Raw genomic sequence first — 25,304 nt, 5'->3', positions numbered from 1 at the left:
AGCTCCGCCTCCTGGAGGTCTCACCGCTGAGGCGAGGCCGGGACACAGCGACTCCAACCCGTTCCACCAATGAGGACACGCGGAAATCCCCGCCCCCGGACGTGGGCCAATGGCGCTGGCTGGGGGTGCGGTCACCGCCTCCTGGCGGCTGCGAGGTTTCACTACAGGGGCGCCGGTGGGCTCAGTGACGCTGCGGCCGCCTTCTGCCTAGGTCAGAACGCTTCGGGGCGTGGGTGCGGTCTTGCAATAGGAAGCTGAGCGTCTTGCCAACTTCCCATCGGGCACCAGCTACTCAGCCCCGCACCCTACCTGGTGCATTCCCTGGACACCTCCGGGGTCCCTACCTTGAGGTCCCCGGAGCCCCCTTCCTGCGCCAGCCATGCCTTTAAACCGCACTTTGTCCATGTCCTCACTGCCAGGACTGGAGGACTGGGAGGATGAATTCGACCTGGAGAACGCTGTGCTCTTCGAAGTGGCCTGGGAGGTGGCTAACAAGGGTGAGCACGCCAGGCGTCGGGGCCCTTGACCAGAAGGACAGTAGTGGAGGGGGCCCCGGAACTCTGAGTTGTAGGAGGACCGGGCTACTAGGGGAACCCTTGGGACCTGGGCAAGGAGGCTGTGACTCCTGTGTCCTTGAGGAGGGGCTAGGAGGCCGGAGGTGGGTGGGAGAGTGATCGTTCGTTTGACTTAAGGTGAAAGGAGGCTGGAAGCCCGGGTTCTGGGTCCTAGGGAAGAGGGCGCTAAAATGAGACTCCTAGGTCCTGGAGGGAGGCTTCCGAGAGACTAGATACCTGGATCCTGAACAGGGAAGGGGATGGGGGGATGGGATTTCTGCGTGCAAACCTGGGAAGCTGCCGGGGTTTCAGACCTATGACCCTAACAGCATGGTCTAGGGGATAAAACTCCAGATTTGAGAGAGAGCTGACTGGGAGATAGGAGGCCTGAGCGGCGGTGGGAGGACCTGAGGACCTGGCTGCTTAAGAATAAAGATGGGACGGGCTGGAGACTGTAATCCTTAGATCCTAGGGTCAGAGAGGCTTGTGGGCCTGAATGCCTGGGCTTTGAAGGAGCTGAGGGCCTGAGCTGTTAGTTCCTAGGAGTAGAGGAGCCCGTGGCCTGGGACACATGCGTACTGGAATAGGGGAAGGCTGGGAAGTCCTAAGTTAGTCAGGGGCTGGGCCCTAGGATGGGAGGGGCTAGGAGCCTGCATTTCTGTGTCTTGGGCTTCAAAAAGCTGAGGTTCTGGCCTTGGAGAAGGCTGGGGCTGAAATCCCCAGGAACAAGCCAATCTCACACCTCAAAGAGCAGGGGCTGGGGGGTTGCTCTGCTGGGTCTTGGAGGGGAAAGGGACTGTGTCTCCCAGGAGGAGAGGGGGCCCCGTGAACACACAGCCGGGTATCGCCAGGGCCTGGGCTCCAGGAGGGGAGGAGGCTGGGGACTGGGGCTCCTGGGTCTGGGGTGGGGCCATGGGAGAGGCAGAACCGTGCATGCTGGTGTCCCTAGTCAGGGAGAGGAAATTGGGAGGCAGGTCAGCAAGGTCCCTGGGGGCAGGGAATGACCATGCAGGCTTCTCTTGGGCAATGGTGAGAAGCTGGATTGGCCATGAGGAGGTCTCCCTCACCAGGTTTTGGAGCCTGGCTGCGATTTAAACCCAGCTCCTGTGAGCTGGGAACTCGGGAACCTGGGTCCGGGTAGTCCTCAGCTCTGCCATCCTTAGAGCCCCAGTCCCTAATTCCCTCAGACCAAGGGGTCCCAGCACCCAGCCCTTTCTCTCTCAGACCCAGAAGTCTAGCCTGAGCCCCCTCCCCCCTCAGGGTCCTGACCCCAGCCCCCTTCTCCCTTAGACCCAGGAGGACTGCCCCCCAGCCCCCCTGTTCTCTTCATCCAAGCCTCCAACCCCTACTCCAAACTACGGGCTCCCAGTCCCCTCTTCCCACTGAGCTAGGGGTCTGGGGCCTGAGTGCCCCCTACATCCCCGGCCCACCCCACCCCAGGCCCCAGAACTATGGACCTTGGCCGGGGCCTGCCCTCACACGCTTGGGCCCACAGTGGGTGGCATCTACACGGTACTGCAGACGAAGGCGAAGGTGACGGGGGACGAATGGGGCGACAACTACTTCCTGGTGGGGCCGTACACGGAGCAGGGCGTGAGGACCCAGGTGGAACTGCTGGAGGCCCCCACCCCGGCCCTGAAGAGGACACTGGATTCCATGAACAGCAAGGGCTGCAAGGTGGGACATGGCCCGGCCCAGGGCAGAAGCGGGTGGACAGCCTGTCATCGGGGTGGGAGCCACAGACGGAGAGGGGGAAGGGTGGACAGCCCCAGCCAGAGAGTGAGGCAGGCTTGGACACAGGAAGGAGGCGTGATAGAACACCCAGACAGATGCAGGGCCTGGAAGTGGGTGGGTGGATCCCAGACATGGGCGAATGGACAGACAGATGGCAAGTATAAGACAGACTGAGACGGAGATCCAAGAGGCCAAGGTCCTCAGACCCAGAGAGAAAGAGAGCAAGATCGAAAGACAGCCTGGTCAACATGGCGAAACCCCGTCTCTACTAAAAATACAAAAAAAATTAGCCAGGCATGGTGGCGTGCGCCTGTAATCCCAGCTACTCGGGAGGCTGAGGCAGGAGAATCGCTTGAACCCGGGAGGCGGAGGTTGCAGTGAGCTGCGATTGCGCCACTGCACTCCAGCCTGGGCGATGGAGCGAGACTCTGTCTCAGAAAAGAATGCCAGCCAGCCAGGCAGAGCTGGGGAGAAGTGGGCCTGGGGTCAGGAAGGAACAGGATTCTGGAGCCTGAAGTTCAAGTTCTCCCCTCCACTTGCTGCCTGTGTGTCCTTGGCTAATGGACATGCTAATAGCATCTACCTTCTAGAGGTGCTGGGAGGAGGAAACAGTTAATAAGGATAAAGTGGTTAGTAGAGTTCTCGGCATGAAGGTAGCACAGTATGTAGTCGGTGATTGTCATTGTTATTATGATCATCGTCATTGTTACTAACAGCCCAGCTTGGAGAGTGAGGGGGACAGGCAGACCAAGGGAGAAGGGTGGATGGAGCCACGGGCAAGAGTAATAGACAGACTAGGGACAGAAGAGAGGCCGCCAGATGTTTCAGAAAGTCAATCCTAGAAGGAGAGAGAAGCATGGAATATCGGGGAAGAGAGGAGAGGTCACTGGACAGACCCACAGGACCGAGTCTTAGATGGGCAGATCAGGGATTAGAGAGGAGGGGGAGTTCCAGGGCCCCAGGATGAAGACGGAAGGAGACATGCTGTTGTCCGAGGAGAAAGCCATCAGGCAGCAGGGCTAAGGGACAGACCGGTCCAGGCCGGGGACGGAGAGGCACCGTGGTTCCTTTACTCATTCACAGCCTCTGGTTTGGGGTGGGGTCTGGAATCCATTCAGGCCCAACTGTGTCCCTAAGGGAACCCAGAACAGCCCAGTCCCTTCCTGAGGGCAGCTGCTTCCCACGTGCTGGGGGCCTAAGAATAGCCCCCCCCGCCCAGCAAAAGGGCAGACAACAGCTGGGAGGGGGAGGGACCTCAGAGCGAGGCTCCGGGCAGGAAAAAGCCAGGTCGGCAAGGAGCAGAGCTGCTTCTCCGCTGCTGTGGCAGCAGGCCCAGAACCAACGCCATGGTCTCAGGGAGGAAAACAGCCAACTGGAGAAGTGTGGCCGAGGCAGAAGTGAGACAGCAAGTCTTCGAAACACGGCAGTGGTTAGAAAAATGCAGCCCCGGGGCATGGACAGAGGATGGGCTCTGTTAGAAATGTGTGGCGAGGCCGAGCACGGTGGCGCATGCCTGGAATTCCAGCACTTTGGGAGGCCGAGGCGGGAGGACAGCTTGAGCCCAGGAGTTCCTGACCCGCCTGGGCAACATGGCGAAACTCTGTCTCTACTAAAAATACAAAAAATTACCAGGCATGATGGTGTGTGCCTGTGATCCCAGTTACTCAGGAGGCTGAGGTGGGAGGATGGGATGTTGAGGCTGTAGTGAGCCATGATTTTTTTTTTTTTTTTTTTTTTTGAGATAGAATCTCACTCTGTCGCTCAGTCTGGAGTGCAGTGGTGCAATCTCGACTCACTGCAACCTCCACCTCCCGCGTTCAAGCAATTCTCCTGCCTCAGCCTCCCAAGTAGCTGGGACCTCAGGCGCATGCTACCATGCCCAGCTAATTTTTTGTATTTTAGTAAAGACAGGGTTTCACTGTGTTGCCCAGGCTGGTCTCAAACTCCTGAGCTCAGGCAATCCGCCCACCTCGGCCTCCCAAAGTGGTAGGATTACAGGCGTGAGCCACCGTACCCGGCCCAGTGAGCCATGATTGCACCACTGCACTCCAGCCTGGGCAACTGGAGTGAGACCCTATCAAAAAAAAAAAAAAAAAGAAAGAAAGAAAAAGAAAGGAGAGATGGAGGGAGGGAGGGAAGGAGGGAAGGAAGGAAGGAAGGAAGGAAGGAAGGAAGGAAGGAAGGAAGGAAGGAAGGAAAGAAAGAAGGAGGGGGGCTGTGGACTACAAAATAGGCCTATGGATAGAGGAAAGAGGTGGCAGGTGACAGACATGTGATGAAAGGAACAGAAACAAAGCAGCAAGGGGAAGAAAAGTGGCAGCCTAAACAGTAAGAATCATTACAGGCTGGGTGCAGTAGCTCACGCCTGTAATCCCAGCACTTTGGTAGGCTGAGGCCAGGAGTTTGAGACCAGCCTGGGCAACATGGTGAAACCCTGTCCTTACAAAAAATTTTAGCCGGGGTATGGTGCCATGTGCCTGTGGTCCCAGCTATGTGGCAAGCTGCGGTGGGAGGATTGCTTGAGCCTGGGAGGCCGAAGCTTCAGTGAACCGTAATTGCACCACTCCATTCCAGGCTGGAGGACAGAGCAAGACCCTGTCTCTGAAAATAAAAAAGGGCCTGGTTTGGTGGCTCACACTTCTAATCTCAACACTTCGGGAAGCTAAGCAGGAAAACTGCTTGAACGCAGGAGTTCATGATCAGCCTGGGCAACATAGTGAGGCCCCATCTCCACAAAATATTTAAAAATTAGCCTGGCATGGTGGCCCACGCCTGTAGGAGGTGAGGTGGGAGGATTGACTGAGCCAGGGAGGTTGAGGCTGCAGTGAACCATGTTCACAGCACTGCACTCCAGCCTGGGCAACAGAGCGAGACCCTGTCTTAAAACAAAAAAGAAGCATCCCATGGAACGAATTAGCATCAGAAAGAAAAGACAGTGGGAGATGCAGATGGTTGGTAAGAGAAATGTGGCAGCAAGTACAGAAACAAGGCAGCAGGTAGGAGAAATGATTTGCAGAGTGGCCAGACAGGGCAGTGGGGGCATAGACACAGGACATGTGATGTATGTGGTTATAAGCAGAGAAAGGAGGCAGCAAGTGGGAGAAGGGTAGCAGTTATAGGAATTAAATGGGAGGCTGGGTGTGGTGGCTCATGCCTGTAATCCCAGCACTTTGGGACGCCCAGGCGGGCTGATCATGAGGTCAGGAGATCGAAACCATCCTGGCTAACATGGTGAAACCCTGTCTCTACTAAAAATACAAAAAAATTAGCCGGCCATGGTGGCGGGCGCCTGTAGTCCCAGCTACTTGGGAGGCTGAGGCAGGAGAATGGCATGAACCCGGGAGGCGGAGCTTGCAGTGAGCCGAGATCGTGCTACTGCACTCCAGCCTGGTTGACAGAGCGAGACTCTGTCTCAAAAAAAAAAATAAATTAAACAGGAGGCTAGGTGGGTGCAGTGGCTCACGCCTGTAATCCCAACATTTTGGGAGGCCGAGGAGGGCAGATCACCTGAGGTCAGGAGTTTGAGACCAGCCTGGCCAACATGCTGAAACTCTGTCTCTACTAAAAATACAAAAAATTAGCCAGGTGTGGCCCGGCGCGGTGGCTCATGCCTGTAATCCCAGCACTTTGGGAGGCTGAGGTGGGCGGATCATGAGGTCAGGAGATCGAGACCATCCTGGCTAAAACGGTGAAACCCCAGCTCTACTAAAAATACAAAAAAAATTAGCCAGGCGTGGTGGCGGGCACCTGTAGTCCCAGCTACTCGGAGAGGCTGAGGCAGGAGAATGGCTTGAACCCGGGAGGCGGAGGTTGCAGCGAGCCGAGATCGTGCCACGGCACTCCAGCCTGGGAAACAGAGCCAGTCTCCGTCTCAAGAAGAAAAAAAAAAAACTAGCCAGGTGTGGGGGCGGGTGCCTGTAATCCCAGCTACTTGGGAGGCTGAGGCAGGAGAATTGCTTGAACCCGGGAGACAGAGGTTGCAGTGAGCTGAGATTGCGCCACTGCACTCCAGCCTGGGCCACAGAGCAAGACTCCATCTCAAAAAAAAGAAAGAAAGAAAGCAGGGGGCAGGGAAAATATTGCAACAGAGATGGAAAAAATGTGTAGCAGGAATAAATCATGCAAATAGAAAAGTAAGGCTAAGGCAGCAGGTGAGAAATTAGCAGCAGATACGGAAACAGAAGGTAAGAGAGCTGCGGCTTAAGTCTAGACATCTGCCTGCAAATGGAACCACAGATGCATGCAGATATGAGGTTGAAGCCCAGAGCCTCCCTATGGTGCCTCCCCCACCCCATCCCAGGTGTATTTCGGGCGCTGGCTGATCGAGGGAGGCCCTCTGGTGGTGCTCCTGGACGTGGGTGCCTCAGCTTGGGCCCTGGAGCGCTGGAAGGGAGAGCTCTGGGATACCTGCAACATCGGGGTGCCATGGTACGACCGCGAGGCCAACGACGCTGTCCTCTTTGGCTTTCTGACCACCTGGTTCCTGGGTGAGGTAGGCCCCATCCGACACGTTCCACCCATACCTGAAACTACAATGACCATCAGCCCCTGGGACAGAGGATGGGCTTCTCCCTGGGCATTCTGGGAGTCATAGAGTCCTTTAATCCAAGGATTAGCTCAGGCCTTTGAGGACATGGACATCCAGGGGCCCAGGCTCTACTCTCGATGCCAACTTCATTTACTCCAGTCTTCCAAGCACAGGGATTCTATCTCAAAGTGAGGCTGGCGGGCTTGCCCAAGGAATTCTGGGAGTTGTAGTTCTCTAGTGTGATATTGCTGGACTCAGCTCTCAGATGCTGCCCTGGATGCTTATGAATCCCCAGCCTGACCTGGTTTTGACCCCCTTCTAGGTTTTAAAAGGCTCAAGAAACTTAGTTTCCAGGCTGGGCACGGTGGCTCACGCCTGTAATCTCAGCACTTTGGGAGGCTGATGGGGGAAGATCACTTGAGGTCAGGAGTTCAAGATGGCCAAACCTCGTCTTTACTAAAAATACAAAAAAATTGGCTGGGCGTGGTGGTGGGCACCTGTAATCCCAAATCCCAGCTACTTGGGAGGCTGAGACAGGAGAATTGCTTGAACCTGGGAGGTGGGAATTGCAGTGAGCTGAGATCGCATCACGGCACTCCAGCCTGGGCCATAGAGCGAGACACTGTCTCAAAAAAAAAAAAAAAAGCTTAATTTCTCATGCCCTGGGACAAATAATTCAGGAACTGGCTGCTCCTATGGCATTCTGGGAGTTGTAGTCCTTTTGCCAGTGTTGGGTACAGACAGTGTACCCTTGAGACAAGTGGTCTTTAGAGACTATGTCCAGGACCTGGGGACATGAAAACGTCAGTCTTTCCAATCTTACCCTGCCAGGACTTAGACGGTTGGCCAAAAAATCCTCAGTTCCTGTCAACCCCTGAGGAGGCAGTCACTTGAGCCCAGGAGTTCAAGACCAGCCTGGGCTGCCTCAGGGATTTACAGGTCCCTGTCCGGTTGGGATTGCTGCAGTGGAGACAGCGGCCCTGTCCCTGTTGCCCACAGTTCCTGGCGCAGAGTGAGGAGAAGCCACACGTGGTTGCTCACTTCCATGAGTGGCTGGCAGGCATTGGACTCTGCCTGTGTCGTGCCCGGCGACTGCCTGTAGCAACCATCTTCACCACCCATGCCACGCTGCTGGGGCGCTACCTGTGTGCCGGTGCCGTGGACTTCTACAACAACCTGGAGAACGTGAGCTGGGACCGTGGCAGATGGGGGACTGCGAGTATGCCAGGGAAACCCAAAGCTCTGGGGGGCGCAAGGGGATGGTGCCTCCTCTTCCCCCAGGATCCAGGAGTCCAGGTCCCCGGATCCCTCCTACCTCAGACCCAGGAATCCAGCCCCCAGCACTAATTTCTCTTAGGACCCCAGTGTCTGGACCTCCAGAGTCTTCTCCCCCGTCCTTCTAACCTGACTGCTGTCCCCTTCCACCCAGTTCAATGTGGACAAGGAAGCAGGGGAGAGGCAGATCTATCACCGCTACTGCATGGAAAGGGCGGCAGCCCACTGTGCTCACGTCTTCACTACTGTGTCCCAGATCACCGCCATCGAGGCACAGCACTTGCTCAAGAGGAAACCAGGTAGGGGCTGGGCTGAAGTCTCCAGACATGAATGAGGTAGGCAGCTGTCTATGCCAAAGCCAGTTGCTCCTCATCCCAAGAAGCCCACTGTAAGTTGAAATAGCATAAACCGAAAATGTATTTCGGCTGGGCACGGTGGCTCACACCTGTAATCTCAGCACTTTGAGAGGCCAAGGCAGGAGAACCACTTGAGCCTGGGAATTTGAGACCAGCCTGGGCAACATGGCGAATCCCTGTCTAAAAACTTCACCAGACATTGTGGTGTGTGCCTGTATCCCTAACTACTCAGGAGGCTGAGGTGGGAGGATTGCTCGAGCCTAGGAGGTCAAGGGTGCAGTGAGCTGTGATTGTGCCATTGCATGATTTGGGTGGCCTGGAGAGACCCTGTCACAGCCTGGGTGACACAGTGAGACCCTGTCTCAAAAAATTTAAAAAAATGCATTTAATACACCTAACCTACTGAACATCATAGCTTAGGCTAGTATACCTTAAATGTGCCCAGAACACTTTATGTTAGCCTGCGACTGGGCAAAACCATCCAATACAAATCTATTTTATTTTATTTTGTTTTTATTTATTTATTTATTTATTTTTGAGACGGAGTGTTGCTCTGTCGCCCAGGCTGCAGTGCAGTGGCGCTGTCTCAGCTCACTGCAAGCTCCGTCTCTCAGGTTCATGCCATTCTCCTGCCTCAGCCTCCCAAGTAGCTGGGAGTATAGGCGCCTGCCACCACACCTGGCTAATTTTAATACAAACCTATTTTATAATAAAGTGTTGAATAGGCCGGGCGCAGTGGCTCACACCTGTAATGCCAACACTTTGGGAGGCCGAGGCAGGCAGATCACGAGGTCAGGAGATCGAGACCAGTCTGGCCAACATGGCGAAACTCCATCTCTACTAAAAATACAAAAATTAGCTGGGCGTGGTGGTGGGTGCCTGTAATCCCAGCTACTTGGGAGGCTGAGGCAGGAGAATCGCTTGAACCCCGGAGGCGGAGGTTGCAGTGGGCCGAGATCGCACCACTGCCCTCCAGCCTGGACAACAGAGCGAGACTCCGTCTCAAAAAATTTAAAAGAAAAGCTGGGCGCGGTGGCTCACGCCTGTAATCCCAGCACTTTGGGAGGCCGAGGCGGGTGGATCATGAGGTCAAGAGATCGAGAGCATCCTGGCTAACACGGTGAAACCCCGTTTCTACTAAAAATACAAAAAATTAGCTGGGCGTGTTGGGCCCAGCTTGGGAGGCCCAGCCTGTAGTCCCAGCTACTTGGGAGGCTGAGGCAGGAGAATGGCGTGAACCCGGGAGGCGGAGCTTGCAGTGAGCCGAGATCGCACCACTGCACTCCAGCCTGGGCAAAAGAGCGAGACTCTGTCTCAAAAAAAAAAATTTAAAAGAAAAGTGTTGAATATCTCATCAAAATCCAAAATTGGACTCATGTGAATGTATGTAACTTTCACACCATCATAAGGTTGAGAAATCAAAACTTGGCTGGGCACGGTGGCTTACACCTGTAATCCCAGCACTTTGGAAGGCTGAGGTGGGCAGATCACCTGAGGTCATGTGCTCAAGACCAGCCTGGCCAACATTGTGAGACCCCCTCTCTACCAAAAATACAAAAATTAGGTGGGCATGGTGGCAGACGCCTGTAATCCCAGCTACCTAGCTACTCGGGAGGCTGAGGCAGGAGAATCTCTTGAACCCGGGAGGCAGAGGTTGTAGTGAGCCAAGATTGCGCCATTGCACTCCAGCCTGGGCAACAAGAGCGAAACTCTGTCTTGAAAAGAAAAATCATAACTTGGACCATCCTAAGTCCTAAGCTGGGGACCATCGGTTACCATTTTTTTTCCTAAAGAATAGAGAACTACAGCTCCCAGAAGGCTGTGGGGGTGGTGACCTGTATTTGAGGCTCTCTGACTATAGACTCTGGAGGCTAATGGGAGGTCTAATTTCTTTCATATTAATTTCAGATATGATAAAATTCTGTAATTGGCTAATGTAGATTGGTCTTATGAAAGGGAATGGAAGATCAGTGGACTTTGTTTTTGAGAAAGGTTAGGTCGGAACTGGGCATTCTTCCCAGCCCTTAGTATCCGTTCTCGTGAGTATAAGGTGAGAACTACAACTCCCAGAAAGCCTTTGACTGGTTAGCTCCATATGCTCCAGAACTTTGCCCTAGGCTCTGATGGGGGTTGTAGTTTTTCGCTGATATACTTTAACTTGTGTAAGGAGAAGAAATGATTGGGTCCCTGTAAGAAGCTTGGAAGTAGAGCATATATCCTAGGAGACGCAGAACTTTGGGGATGTTTAATCATTTCCATCTCAGGGTGGGCTAAGAGGAAACAAAACAACTACAGCTTTCCCAGAATGACCAGTGTGGATCAGATCCTGTTAGCCATTTGCAGTAGCTGAGGAGACTTATACTTGTGCTTGTGAACCTAAGCAAGTAATATTAGGCAAGAAGGCATCTCGGAGTCAGGGTATGTGTGTCACCAAGGGAACTGGCCAGGCATGGTGGCTCACACCTGTAATCCCAGCACTTTAGGAGGCCAGGGCAGGAAGACAGCTTGAAGCCAGGAGTTTGAGATCAGCTTGGGCAACATGACAAGACCCCATCACTACAAAAGTAAAATAAATAAATTAGCCAGGTGTGGTAGTGCACGCATGTAGTGCCAGCTACTCGGGAGGCTGAGGAGGGAGGATTGCTTGATCCCAGGAGGTCAGGGATGCAACGAGCTGTGATTGTGCCACTGCTCTCCAGCCTGAGTGACAGAGAGAAACCCTGTCTCCAAAAACAAACAAACAAACAAAAAAGGCCGGGGGGGAGGGGGGCGGACCTCATAGGAAGGCTCTTGAAACAAAGAAATTGCAAAAGGCACAGGGTGTTTTCTTCATTTCTTCATTTATTCATTCAACCACAACATTGATCTGAATGAACAAATAAAACATGGGAACCTCACCCCCAATCCCAGATATTGTGACCCCCAATGGGCTGAATGTGAAGAAGTTTTCTGCCATGCATGAGTTCCAGAACCTCCATGCTCAGAGCAAGGCTCGAATCCAGGAGTTTGTGCGGGGCCATTTTTATGGGTACGTGGGGCATATACCTAGGTCTTAAGAGAGGAGGGCATTGGGAGCCTAACCATCTAGGTCTGGGGGGAGGGGGCAGCTGGGGGCCCGGACTCCTGGGTCTGAGGGAGGGGGCACCTGGGTATTCGGTCTCCTTAATTCTTGAGCACCGGAATAATGGGCTGAGGATTAAAGGAAAGCTCCAACTAAAGAGAAGAACTACAACTCCCAGGAGGCCCCATGATGCCTCTGTATTACCTAAGACATCCTCTGCCCCCACCCATAGCTTCTGGGATTTGTAGTTTTGAGGCCAGGGCTAGTGGGTGGGTGAGGGCTTTGGGCTTTACCGTGCCTTGTGGGTTCTTTAGGCATCTGGACTTCAACTTGGACAAGACCTTATACTTCTTTATCGCTGGCCGCTATGAGTTCTCCAACAAGGGTGCCGACGTCTTCCTGGAGGCCTTGGCTCGGCTCAACTATCTGCTCAGAGTGAGGCCTGGGCTATGAGGGGATAGAGGGAGGGCAAGCAAAGCAGTTTATAACTAGGGAGAACAGCCAGGCGCAGTGGCTCACGCCTATAATCCCAACACTTTCGGAGGCCAAGGCGGGAGGATAACTTGAGCCCAGGAGATGGAGACCAGCCTGGGCAACATGGTGAAACCCCATCTCTACAAAAAATACAAAAATTAAATTATCCAGGCATGGTGGCTCACACCTGTAGTCCCAGCTACTCGGGAGGGTGAAAGGGGAGGATCACATGAGCCCGGGAGGCGAAGGTTGCAGTGAGCCGAGATCACATCACTGCACTCCAGCCTGGGCGACAGAAAAAGACGCTGTCTCAAAAACAAACAAGACAAAATAAGAAAATAACAGAGAGAACAGAAACCTAGGAAAGCACCTGCGTGTGGTGGGGGGCCGTGAGGGGAATATAGAGACCCAGAAAGAAGGTCAGAGTCCAGGTGAGGACTGTCCTATAATTCTTGACAGGAAGGGGTATGGCAGGATCCCAGCAGTCTTGGCAGAAAGGCTGGCTGGTTCCAGGCTTCCCCCACACGATCCTGTCCTCCCCCTCCTTTCTTTCTGCGCAGGTGAACGGCAGCGAGCAGACAGTGGTTGCCTTCTTCATCATGCCAGCACGGACCAACAATTTCAACGTGGAAACCCTCAAAGGCCAAGCCGTGCGCAAACAGCTTTGGTTAGCAGCCCTCGCTCCGGCCCCTGGCCCAGCCCACTCCCATCTGCATGCTTTGGGTCCCGTGTTTCTCCTAGAGTCTCAGTCTTTTTTTTTTTTTTTTTTTTTTTTTGAGACAGTCTCACTCTGTCTCCCAGGCTGGAGTGTAGTGGCGCGATCTTGGCTCACTGCAACCTCTGCCTCCTGGGTTCAAGCAATTCTTCTGCCTCAGCCTCTCGAGTAGCTGGGACTACGGGTACACACCACCATGCCCGGCTAATTTTTGTATTTTCAATAGAGACGGGGTTTCAGCACATTGGTCAGGCTGGTCTGAAACTCCTGACCTCGTGATCTGCCCACCTCAGCCTCCCAAAGTGCTGGGATTACAGGCATGAGCCACCGCACCTGGCCCTCTTTTTTTTTTTGAGATGGAGTCTTGCTCTGTCGCCCAGGCTGTAGTGCAATGGCATGATCTCGGCTCACCGCAACCTCCACCTCCTGGGTTCAAGCGATTTTCCTGCCTCAGCCCCTGAGTAGCTGGGACTACAGGGGTGTGCCACCACACCTGGCTAACTTTTTATTTTTATTAGAGACAGGGTTTCACTATGTTGGCCAGGGTGGTCTCGAACTCCTGACCTCAGGTGTTCTGCCTGCCTCAGCCTCCCAAAGTGCTGGGATTCCAGGCGTGAGCCACCACGCCTAGCCTTTTTTTGTATTTTTAGTAGAGATGGGGTTTGTTTTTTTTTTTTTTTTTTTTTTTTTGAGACGGAGTCTTGCTCTGTCGCCCAGGCTGGAGTGCAGTGGTGCAATCTCGGCTCACTGCAAGCTCCGCCTCCCGGGTTCACGCCATTCTCCTGCCTCAGCCTCTCCGAGCAGCTGGGACTACAGGTGCCCGCCACCACGCCCGGCTAATTTTTTGTATTTTTAGTAGAGACGGGGTTTCACCGTGGTCTCGATCTCCTGACCTCGTGATCCGCCCGCCTTGGCCTCCCAAAGTGCTGGGATTACAAGCGTGAGCCACCGCGCCCGGCCGAGATGGGGTTTCACCATGTTGGCCAGGCTGATCTCGAACACCTGACCTCAGGTGATCCAGCCACCTTGGCATCCTAAAGTGCTGGGATTACAGGGGTGAGCCACTGTGCCCAGCTGAGTTTCTTTTTCTTTTCTCTGATTTTTTTTTTTTTTTTTTTTGAGACAGTCTCACTCTGTTGCCCAGGCTGGAGTGCAGTGGCGTGATGTCGGCTCACTGCAACCTCTGCCTCCCAGTGAAGCTCAGTTTCTTCATATGTAAAACCGTTCATTCATTAGCAGCAGATACTCACTGAGCATCTACTATGTGCTGGCTAATTTTTATATTTTTAGTACCGATGGGATTTCACCATGTTGACCAGGCTGGTCTTGAACTCCTGACCTCAAGTGACCTGCCCTCCTCATGTATTCCAGGTCCTGGGAATACAGCTGTGAACCAGAAAGATAAGATCCCTTTCCTCATGGAGCTTGTATTCTAGAAAATCCTGTAGACGGAATTTACTTTCGGGCAAAAATAAAGCAGAACTGGAATATGAGACGGGGTTGTCAGGACACGCCACACTGAGAAAGTGTTATGGGGTAGAGACGAGGAAAGGTGAGGAGGGAGCAAGCCCTGTGGGTATCTGAGGAACAGCAGATACGAAGGCCCTGAGGCATGATTGAGACACGGTGGGGAGTCCTGTGGGGCTGGAGCAGCATGTCTCATAGAGAAGGGATAGAAAGTGAGGCAAGATGGGGGACACCTATAGTCCCAGCTACCCGGGAGGCTAAGGCAGGAGGATCATTTCGGCCCTGGAGATTGAGGCTGTAGTGAGGCATGATTGCGCCACTGCACTCCAGCCTAGGCGACAGAGTGAGACTCTGTCTCAAAAAAATAAAAAAGAAGTCGGGCATGGCGGCTCACACCTGTAATCCCAGCACTTTGGGAGGCCGAGGCGGGTGGATCACCTGAGGTCGGGAGTTTGAGACCAGCCTGACCAACATGGTGAAACCCCATCTTTACTAAAAATAAAAAAATTAGCTGGGAGTGGTGATGCACATCTATAGTCCTAGCTACTCAAGAGGCTAAGCAGGAGAATCGCTCGAACCCAGAAGGCAGAGATTGCAGTGAGCCAAGATCACGTCAACGCACTCCAGCATGGGTAACAGCGAGACTTGGTCTCAAAAAAGAAAAAAGAAACAGGCTGGGCACGGTAGCTCACACCTGTAATCCCAGCACTTTGGGAGGCTGAGGAGGGCGGATCACTTGAGGTCAGGAGTTCGAGACCAGCCTGGTCAACATGGTGAAATCACATCGGTACTAAAAATATAAAAATTAGCCAGACGTGGTGGCGCATGCTTGTAATTGCAGCTACTCAGGAGGCTGAGGCAGGAGAATTTCTTGAACCTAGAAAGTAGCCAAGATTGCGCCAGCCTGGGCAACAGAGCGAGACTCTGTCTCAAAAAAAAAAAAAGAAAAAAGAAAAAGAAAGAAAGAAAAATAAATGAGGCCAGAGCTATGGGAGGATTTTAATTAGAGAAGTGACCGTGGGGCTGTCATGTGACACTGCTAGCTTTACTTGTGTGCCTAAATGGTCCTTTCTCAGAATCTTACTTTCTTTTCATATAAAATGGGGCTTAGCATTGCCATCTGCAGGACAAGTACGAGTCCTAATAATAGTTGACATTTCTGGAAGGCTTGCCATGTGTACTTTTTGGCATGACATCATTGGGTCCTCGTTGCAAACCTCTGAGGTTGATTCTATTTTCATCCTCGTCTGAAAAATGAGTCACTGCAGTCAGAGAGGGAAGGCCACCTGTCCCTGACCACACAGCTGATGTCAGACACGTGGGATCTAAGCCTTCCAGGGTCTGCCCCCTGGGTCCCCATCCTCCAGCCTGGAGGCCACAGGGCACGGCTTCCCTGCTCACACTTCACTTTCCTTGCTACCCTAGAAACCTAAGAGTAGCTGGGCGCGGTGGCTCACGCCTGTAATTCCAGCACTTTGGGAGGCCGAGGTGGCCAATTACCAGCCAGAGGTCAGGAGTTCGAGACCAGCCTGGCCAACATGGTGAAACCCCGTCTCTACTAAAAATACAAAAATTAGCCAGGCATGGTGGCAGGTGCCTGTAATCCCGGCTACTCAGGAGGCTGAGGCAGGAGAATTGCTTGAACCTGGGAGGCAGAGGGTGCAGTGAGCCAAGATGGCACCACTGCACTCCAGCCTGGGCAACAGAGTAACTCCGTCAAAAATATATATAATAATAATAATAATAACAATAAACTGCCGGGCGTGTGGCTCAAGCCTCTAATCCCAGTACTTTGGGAGGCCGAGGTGGGCAGATCACCTGAGGTAGGGAGTTTAAGACCAGCCTGACCAACATGGAGAAATACCCTGTCTCTACTAAAAATACAAAACTGTTAGCCAGGCATGGTGGCACGCGCCTGTAGTCCCAGCTACTCGGGAGGCTGAGGCAGGAGAATCGCTTGAACCCAGGAGGCAGAGGTTGCAGTGAGCTGAGATCATGCCATTGCACTCCAGCCTGGGCAACAAGAGCCAAACTCCGTCTCAAAATAAACAAACAAACTAACTAAAGAAGCCTAACAGTAAACGGCAGCTGGTGTGTGTGTGACCCTGTTGCTCTGCTTCCTCCAGGGACACGGCCAACACAGTGAAGGAAAAGTTCGGGAGGAAGCTTTACGAATCCTTACTGGTGTGAGTGCCCTACCCTTAGCCCTGCGCCCTCCTAGGCCCTGACTAACCCCTCTCATCACTCCGTTCTCACATGCATGCCCCCGCTTGCCTTGCAGTGGGAGCCTTCCCGACATGAACAAGATGCTGGATAAGGAAGACTTCACTATGATGAAGAGAGCCATCTTTGCAACGCAGGTATGGATTGGACCTCTGTGCAGAGAGATGGCAGTTCCTGGCAGCCCCAGAGGCACATACACACACACACGAAAGAAGGAAAAGAAAGAAAAGAAAAGGTCAAGACAGCCATAAAAGAATTACAACTCTCAGCTCTCCTTGGGCCTTGCTGCACAAGGCTCCACCTCTGCCCCTAAAACTGCTGGGAGTGGTAGTTTTATCGGGCCACTTTAGGGACGGAGTCAGGAGGTGAGCAAAAGCACCCAGCATTCTCTAGAAAACATTGCAAACTCTCAGCAGCTGCGGTTTCTTATTCCAGAGGCTGTGTGTTGGTCCCCAGACACCCCTGGGAATTGTAGCTGCTTTAGATTCCTAACTTCAGAGAGAATCGGCATTTATAAAACGAGAACTTACAGTCATTCTATTGAGTCTAGGGGCCCGAGAAACTACAACTCCCAGCAGCCCCTGCTGGCTTTCTGGGGCATTGACTCTTCCCTTGTCCAGAGGCTTCTGGGAGTTAGAGTTTTTTCATTCTCTGGGGTCCAGGGACTTCAGTACTTGTGGTCTACATTGGTGAGCCATTTCCTGGGGAATGGAAACCTAGACAGCTAAGTTGTAGAAACAAAATGTGAACTGCTTTTGGCTAACCCATAATTTCCAATAGTCCCTAAAGCAGCCCACTTCATTATGAATGTTTCTGCCACGGGGCTGCTGGGAGTTGTAGTTTCTCGGGCCCCTAGACTCAGTAGAGTGATGGTAAGTAAAATCTTTAATGAGCTATGATAGAACAGTTGCAAAGAACTATACACCCCAGCAGTCCCCAGGACTTCCTATCACACTAGCTCTGTCTTGCTCCAGAGACTCTTGGAAATTGTGGTTTCTTTGGGCCTCTGTTAGGGTTGGAGGTGAATTTTCTTTTTTCTTTCTTTTTTTTTTTTTTTTTTTGAGACGGAGTCTCGCTCTGTCGCCCAGGCTGGAGTGCGGTGGCACAATCTTGGCTCACTTCAACCTCCGCCTCCCGGGTTCATGCCGTTCTTCTGCCTCAGCCTCCTGAGTAGCTGGGGCTACAGCCGCCCAGCACCACACCTGGCTAATTTTTTGTATTTTTAGTAGAGACGGGGTTTCACCGTGTTAGCCAGGATGGTCTCGATCTCCTGACCTCGTCATCCTCCTGCCTCGACTTCCCAAAGTGCTGGGATTACAGGCGTGAGCCACCACGCCCGGTGGTTGGAGGTGAATTTTCACAAGGAAACTACAACTCCCAGCAGTCTCCAAAGCTTGCTGCCATATTGGTACACAGTCTCCACCCCCATTGACTAGGGATAGTTATACTTTGGGTTTCTTTAATAACAGAGCCCAGAGTACAGAACAAGGTGGCTGCAACTCCTCATAGTCCTTGGAGGTATGGGAGTTGCTAACACTGGCTTTGCCTCAAAGACAGCTGGGAATTGTAGTTCTTTTAAGCTCATGGTGGTTAAGGGAAAGCAAACCTTTCCAGGCCAGGTGTGGTGGCTCAAGTCTGTAATCCCAGCACTTTGGGAGGCCGAAACGGGTGCATTGCTTGAGCCCATGAGTTCGAGACCTACTTGGCCAACATAGTGAAACCCCATCTCTATTAAAAAAAAAAAAAATAGGCCAGGCGCGGTGGCTCACGTCTGTAATCCCAGCACTTTGGGAGGCTGAGACGGGCGGATCACGAGGTCAGGAGATCAAGACCATCCTGAGTAACACAGTGAAACCCCATCTCTACTAAAAATACAAAACATTAGCCAGGCATGGTGGCAGGCGCCTGTAGTTCCAGCTACTCGGGAGGCTGAGGCAGGAGAATGGCATGATCCTGGGAGGCGGAGCTTGCAGTGAGCCGAGATCGTGCCACTGCGTTCCAGCCTGGGCGACAGAGCGACTCTGCCTCAAAAATAAATAATAATAATAATAATTTAAAAGAAAAGAAAGAAAACCTTTACGGTTGTACTAGAGCTTAGTGGGAATCCACAACTCTTGGTGATCACTTGGGTTTGTTGCCCCACAGTCTGGTGCACTTGTGGTCTCCTTGGCTCCCCCAGGGTCAGCATGGCTCATGAGGAAGTAGGGAGTTCTCTGTCCCTTCCATGACCCCTTGCCCTTCTTGTGGCTCCTGCAGCGGCAGTCTTTCCCCCCTGTGTGCACCCACAATATGCTGGATGACTCCTCAGACCCCATCCTGACCACCATCCGCCGAATCGGCCTCTTCAATAGCAGTGCCGACAGGGTGAAGGTGAGGGCATTTGGTCAGGGCTGGGTTGGGCACGGCAGAGGGAAGGGGTTGGGTCCTGGGCCTCACACACTCCATTTCCCCATAAGTTTTATCGAAGGTATTGCTGTGGTTAGAAAGAACCCTGGCTTCTGAGGCAGACAGACCTGGGTTTGAACACTGGTCCTGCCAAACACATGCTGTGTGATGCTAGACAAGCTTTTTACCCTCTCTGGGCCACCTTGGGATCTCAGGGCTTAGCTAAATAAGGCACTTGGGCTGAGTCCTTCTTTTTCACTACCAGGTGATTTTCCACCCGGAGTTCCTCTCCTCCACAAGCCCCCTGCTCCCTGTGGACTATGAGGAGTTTGTCCGTGGCTGTCACCTTGGAGTCTTCCCCTCCTACTATGAGCCTTGGGGCTACACGCCGGGTGAGTGTAGTGGGCAGGGGACAGCGTGGTCATGGCGTCCTAGTCAGAGCTAGCATGTCTTGGGGCAAGGCACTGGCCTTCTCTGAGCCTGTTGCCTTCTTTGCAAAACAGGAACAATGGTAAACATCTGTTCTGCTACAGCACATGCTTTTGTGACACAATAGCTCATGTATTGAGGAACTAGAAGGCTGGGTTTTGAGGACTAGTTAGTGTCAAATGGGTGTCACAGTTCACACTGCTTTCTCCCAGTGCATGGGCATTTGGCCCCCCAAATAGCAGCAATGAAATGCACAATTCACAAATACAGCCGAGTGTGGCCAAGTCTCCTCGTAAGACATTCCCAGTGCCCATCAACTCCACCTTCCTCTTGTTGGTTCACATTAGCCAGTGTTTTTAAAGCTAAATAAGGCCGGGCGTGGTGGCTCAGGCCTGTAATCCCAGCACTTGGGGAGGCCAAGATGGGCAGATCATGAGGTCAGGAGTTTGAGACCAGCCTGGCCAATATGGTGAAACCCTGTCTCTACTAAAAATACAAAAATTAGCCAGGTGTGGTGGTACGCACCTGTAGTCCCAGCTACTCGGGAGGCTGAGGCAGAGAATTGCTTGAACTTGGGAGGCGGAGGTTGCAGTGAGCTGAGATCACGCCACTGCACTCCAGCAGTGCTGTGCTCTGGGTGACAGAGCGAGACTCTGTCTCAAAAAAAAAAAAAAAAAAAAAAAAAAAAAAAAAATTAAAGCTAAATAAGTGCCATTTCCTAATTTATTAGTAATTTAACAAGTCTTGCAAACTGTGCTTGCATGATAATTAGGAGTCATGTGGTCAGCCCCAATTCCCGTTTCCATAGGCCTTGTTTTATAGATAGATTGATAGATAGTATTAGTCTGTTTTCACACTGCTATAAAAAAAAATCCAAGACTGGGTAATTTATAACGGAAAGAGGTGTAATTGACTCACAGTTCCACATGTCTGGGGAGGCCTCAGAAAACTCAGTCATGGCAGAAGGGGAAGAAAGAAGCTTCTTCGCATGGCGGCAGGAGAGAGAAGTATGTGAGGGTGCAGGAAAAAACGAACGTTTATAAAACCATGAGATCTCGTGAGAATTCACTCACTATCGTGAGAACAGCAGCAGGGGAACCACCCCTGTAATCCAATCATTTCCCTCCCTCGACACGTGGGGACTACATGTCGAGATGAAAGTTGGGGGGAAACACAGAGTCAAACTATATCATAAATATATATTTAATACTTTTTATTATTTGTTTCTTTTTTGAGATGGGGGTATTACTCTGTTGCCCAGGCTCACCTGGAACTCCTAGGTTTAGGTGCGGCTTCTGCCTCAGCCTCTTATCTGTCATTATAGGTGCACCCCACCATGCCTGACAGACCTATTATATTTAGTGCCTATTTTTGCAGTTTACAGAGGTTTTTAGGAAAACTTACATAAGAATTATAGATCAGGCCAGGCATGGTGGTTCACGCCTATAATCCCCACACTTTGGGAGACCGAGGTGGGAGGATCACTTGAGAACAGGAGTTAGAGACTAGCCTGGCCAACATGGTGAAACCCTGTCTCTACTAAAAATACAAAAATTAGCTGGGCGTGGTGGCAGGCACCTATAATCCCAGCCCCTCGGGAGGTTGAGGTGGGAGAATTGTTTGAACCCCTGAGGCAGAGGTTGCAGTGAGCCGAGATCGCGCCACTGCACTCCAGCCTGGGCGACAGTCAGACCCTGTCTAAAAAAACCGTAATAATAATAATAATTATTATAGGTTGGGGCAGTGGCTCACACCTATAATCCTAGCATCTTGGAAGGCTGAGGTGGGAGGATAGGTTGAGCCCAGGAGTTCAAGACCAGCCTGGACAACATGGTAAGACCCTGTCTCTATAAAATTTTTTTTTTTTCTTTTTTGAGACAGAGTCTTGCTCTATCGCCAGGCTGGAGTGCAGTGGCACAATCTTGGCTCACTGCAACCACCTCCTGGGTTCAAGTGATTCTCCTGCCTCAGAGTAGCTGGGACTACAGGCGCCCGCCACCACACCCAGCTAATTTTTGTATTTTTAGTAGACACAGGGTTTCACCATGTTGGCCAGGCTGCTTTTTGTTTTTTTGTTCTCTTCTTGACCTTGTGATCCACCTGCCTTGGCCTCCAAAAGTGCTGGGATTACAGCCATGAGCCACCATGCCCGGCCTTTTTTTTTTTTTTTTTTTTTTTTTTTTAATTAGCCAGGCTTAGTGTTGTGTGCTTATAGTCCCAGCCACTTGGGTGGCTGAGATGGGAGGATTGCTTGAGCCTAGGAGGTCAAGGCTGCAGTGAGCTATGATCAAGCCACTGTCTTCCAGGTTGGGTGATAAAGTGAGACCTTGTCTCGAGAAAAAAAAAAAAAAAAAAAAAAAAGCATTGGACCAGGCGCAGTGGCTCACGCCTATAATTTCACCACTTTGGGAAGCCAAGATGGATGGATCACCTGAGGTCAGGAGTTCGAGACCTGCCTGGCCAACATGGTGAAACCCCGTCTCTACTAAAAAATACAATAATTAACTGGGCATGGTGGTGTGTGCCTGTAGTTCCAGCTACTTGGGTAGCTAAGGCACGAAAATCTCTTGAACCCGGGAGGTGAAGGTTGCAGTGAGTCGAGATTGTGCCATTGCACTACAGCTTGGGTGACAGAGTGAGACCCTGTCTCAACAGAAAAAAAAAGCATAAAAATCCATCAAAAAATTATAATACATTCCTTGAACTATTTCTCAAGGTTGTTAAACGTATTAAACAAGACGTACTAGATGCTCTGTACACAGGGATACTAATAATGAGAGACCTTATCTTACCCCCCATCAAAACAGACTGTCTGTACAAGATACTGGCACAAGAAAGGATCTTACAGGTTGTGACAATTAAGTAGAATGACGGACCTTGGCCCGATCCTACAGGTTGTGAGAGTTAAGTCAAATGGACATTGGGATGCTCAATCAATTAGCATCCTTATCTCCCAACTATAGACTTTCCCGCATCTTGGAGCAAGAGCAAGTAATTCTCTTTTCTGAGCCTCTTAGCGTCCCCTCTGAGAAATAGGGAAATGCACAGCCTGGTTGTGCGGGCTCAGCGACGCTCCGCACAGCGCCTGGCCCTTGGTACAGGCACCAGTAGAGGGCGGTGTTGAGGCGTCTATTGCGATTAAGAGGGTAGGAGATAGGGGAAGCTAAGTGGGTCTCTCCTGCCTTCCCGCAGCTGAGTGCACGGTTATGGGAATCCCCAGTATCTCCACCAATCTCTCCGGCTTCGGCTGCTTCATGGAGGAACACATCGCAGACCCCTCAGCTTACGGTCAGCGCCCAGGCCCCTGAGGATTCTAGAAGGGGGCTTGAGAACAGTGACTCCTGGATCCTGGGAAGGAGGAGCTTGCACCCTTGGGGACCAGGGGCACCAGGAAATGGGGGGGCTCTTGGGCCGCGGGGAGAGGAGGGGTCCTGGTACCACAGAGTCTTGGAGACCATGAAAATCTCCCCAGGATGTTTTCTGAACCTGGGTCCTGGCCTCCACAGGTATCTACATTCTCGACCGGCGGTTCCGCAGCCTGGACGATTCCTGCTCGCAGCTCACCTCCTTCCTCTACAGCTTCTGTCAGCAGAGCCGGCGGCAGCGTATCATCCAGCGGAACCGCACGGAGCGCCTCTCTGACCTTCTGGACTGGAAGTACCTAGGCCGGGTAGGACCCCCACTTTCTATCCTCTCCTGGCAAATCAGCCGCTCCTGGCTAGGGGTCTTTGGTGCAGGGTGAAGGGTCCCATCCTATTTGTAACAGTTGCTGTCCCTTTAAGCAGTGAACCAGGCCGATCGCGTTGGTGGCTCATGCCTGTAATCCCAGCACTTTCGGAGGCCTAACAGGGAGGATCGCGTGAACTCAGGAATTGAGAGACCAGCCTGGGCAACATTTTATTTCTACTAAAAATTAAAAAAATCAGCCGAGCGTGGCGGTGCGTGCCTGTAGTCCCAGCTACTGGGGAGGCTGAGGTGGTAGGGTCGCTTGAGCCCCAGAGGTGGGGGCTGTAGTGAGCCTTGATCAACCCTACTGCACTCCTTCCTAGGGTAACAAAGCAGGACCACGTTTAAAAAGAAAAAAAGAACATTGGTCAGGCGTTCTTATTTGCATAAGGGTGTGGCCAAAGAGGTGACTGACTTGAGAATTCGGCCCCTGTTTGAGGGATGTGGCTCAGAAACTGTCCATTCAGAGATCTGCTTATCTACATAAGGGGTGGGGTCAGTTAGATGGATTATTTGCATGGGGCAGGCTCAACGGTGCAGCAGTGTGCTCATCTGCATAAAGGGTGTGGCCAGGACCCCCATCATCTGCCTGGGGGTGGGGCCTGGCTCTTACATTCTCTGCCCCCTCCCCTCCTTTCCCCTAGTACTATATGTCTGCGCGCCACATGGCGTTGTCCAAGGCCTTTCCAGAGCACTTCACCTACGAGCCCAACGAGGCGGATGCGGTGAGTGGACCCTGGATTTCTGCTTAGCCAGGAGCCAAAGGGCTGGGCTTTGGTGGGGTGGGGATCCCTCCTGGAGTGGGAAGGCCTAGAGGTGGCTGGATGCCTGGGTGGGACTGTGAGGTCCTCAGCTCACCCTGGTTTGCACCCACATCCCCGTATGCAGGCCCAGGGGTACCGCTACCCACGGCCAGCCTCAGTGCCACCGTCGCCCTCGCTGTCACGACACTCCAGCCCGCACCAGAGTGAGGACGAGGAGGATCCTCGGAACGGGCCGCTGGAGGAAGACGGCGAGCGCTACGATGAGGACGAGGAGGCTGCCAAGGACCGGCGCAACATTCGTGCACCAGAGTGGCCGCGCCGAGCGTCCTGCACCTCCTCCACCAGCGGGAGCAAGCGCAACTCTGTGGACACGGCCACCTCCAGCTCACTCAGCACCCCGAGCGAGCCCCTCAGCCCCACCAACTCCCTGGGTGAGGAGCGTAACTAAGTCCCCCCCATCACACTCCCCGCCTGTCCTGCCTCCCTCCTCCAGAGAGAGGATGCAGAGGGGCGCTGCTCCTAAACCCCCGCTCCAGATCCGCACTGGGTGTGGCCCCGCAGTGCCCCCACCCAGTCCCCCAAACACTCCAGCCCCTCCAGCTCCACTTTCCAAGTTCCTGCACTCCAGAATCCACAAAGCCGTGCCTTTCTTTGGCTCCAGAATGCATAATCAGCGCCCTGGAGTCCCCTGGGCCTGGACCGCTTCCCAGAGGCCAGGAATCTGCCATTATTCTGCCGTGGTGCCAGAGGTTTTCGGAAACCTGGCATGGTGCTTTCAGGTCTGGGGCTCCTAGAGCCCCCCGTGTGGCTTGCAAATTCTACAGCATACAGAGCAGGCCACGCTCAGGCCCGGCATGCGGGCCACCAAGTGCAGGAAACCACATGGTGTCCCTGCGAATGGGGCAATCAAGGCCAGAGCCGGGGCACTTTCAGAGTTTGAAGGTAACTGAGAGCAGATGGTCCTCCATTTCAGCTCCAGAAGTGGAGCTCTGGGATGAGCTCATGTTCTAGCCCTCCCTGGCATGTCAGAGCCAGGCTCTGCCTGGAGGATCCCTCCATCCAGCTCCTGTCATCCCCTACACTTTGGCCAAGCAAGAGGTGTAGAACCACTTGGCTGCTCATTCCTTCTGGAGGACACACAGTCTCCGTCCAGATGCTTTCCTGTCTTTCTGGCCCTTTCTGGACCAGATCCTACTCCTCCTTCCTAAATCTGAGATCTCCCTCCAGGGAATCTGCTTGCAGAGGACAGAGCTGGCTGTCTACCCCCATCCCTAACCTGGCTTATTCCCAACTGCTCTGCCCACTGTGAAACCACTAGGTTCTAGGTCCTGGCTTCTAGATCTGGAACCTTACCACGTTACTGCATACTCATCCCTTTCCCATGATCCAGAACTGAGGTCACCGGGTTCTAGAACTCCCACATTTACCTCAAGGCTCTTCCATCCCCAAACTGTGCCCTGCCTTCAGCTTTGGTGAAAGGGAGGGCCCCTCATGTGTGCTGTGCTGTGTCTGCACCGCTTGGTTTGCAGTTGAGAGGGGAGGGCAGGAGGGGTGTGATTGGAGTGTGTCCGGAGATGAGATGAAAAAAAATACATCTATATTTAAGAATCCCA

General features: G+C 52.7%; 1 protein-coding gene across 2 annotated transcripts; it reads left to right on the top strand.

Moving 5' to 3' along the window:
* The first annotated feature begins 117 nt into the window (after window positions 1-117).
* Window positions 118-25,304, top strand: GYS1 (glycogen synthase 1). Of its 2 annotated transcripts, XM_030821020.1 has the most exons (16): window positions 118-497; window positions 2,050-2,231; window positions 6,589-6,780; window positions 7,816-8,001; window positions 8,246-8,390; window positions 11,358-11,475; window positions 11,823-11,943; window positions 12,543-12,649; window positions 16,291-16,350; window positions 16,446-16,524; window positions 18,644-18,757; window positions 19,038-19,164; window positions 22,394-22,489; window positions 22,708-22,871; window positions 23,572-23,652; window positions 23,816-25,304. In XM_030821020.1, exons 1-16 carry the CDS (start codon window positions 380-382, stop codon window positions 24,137-24,139), a joined length of 2,214 nt encoding a protein of 737 aa, XP_030676880.1. In that variant the 5' UTR covers window positions 118-379; the 3' UTR covers window positions 24,140-25,304. The 2 variants fall into 2 exon arrangements, with proteins under 2 accessions (XP_030676880.1, XP_030676881.1); XM_030821021.1 differs by lacking the exon at window positions 2,050-2,231 and having other exon boundaries at window positions 438-497.

The sequence above is a fragment of the Nomascus leucogenys genome, chromosome 10 (assembly GCF_006542625.1).
Source record: "Nomascus leucogenys isolate Asia chromosome 10, Asia_NLE_v1, whole genome shotgun sequence".
In the NCBI taxonomy this organism is placed as follows: domain Eukaryota; kingdom Metazoa; phylum Chordata; class Mammalia; order Primates; family Hylobatidae; genus Nomascus; species Nomascus leucogenys.
This window is presented reverse-complemented; position numbering and strand designations above follow the sequence as displayed.

Excerpts from the sequence above, each read along its gene's own strand:
- GYS1 (XM_030821020.1), top strand. The coding sequence starts at position 380 with ATGCCTTTAAACCGCACTTTGTCCATGTCCTCACTGCCAGGACTGGAG. Across the intron at positions 11,476-11,822 it reads GTGCGGGGCCATTTTTATGG|GCATCTGGACTTCAACTTGG; the intron begins GTACGTGGGGCA and ends TGGGTTCTTTAG. Across the intron at positions 22,490-22,707 it reads CGCAGACCCCTCAGCTTACG|GTATCTACATTCTCGACCGG; the intron begins GTCAGCGCCCAG and ends TGGCCTCCACAG.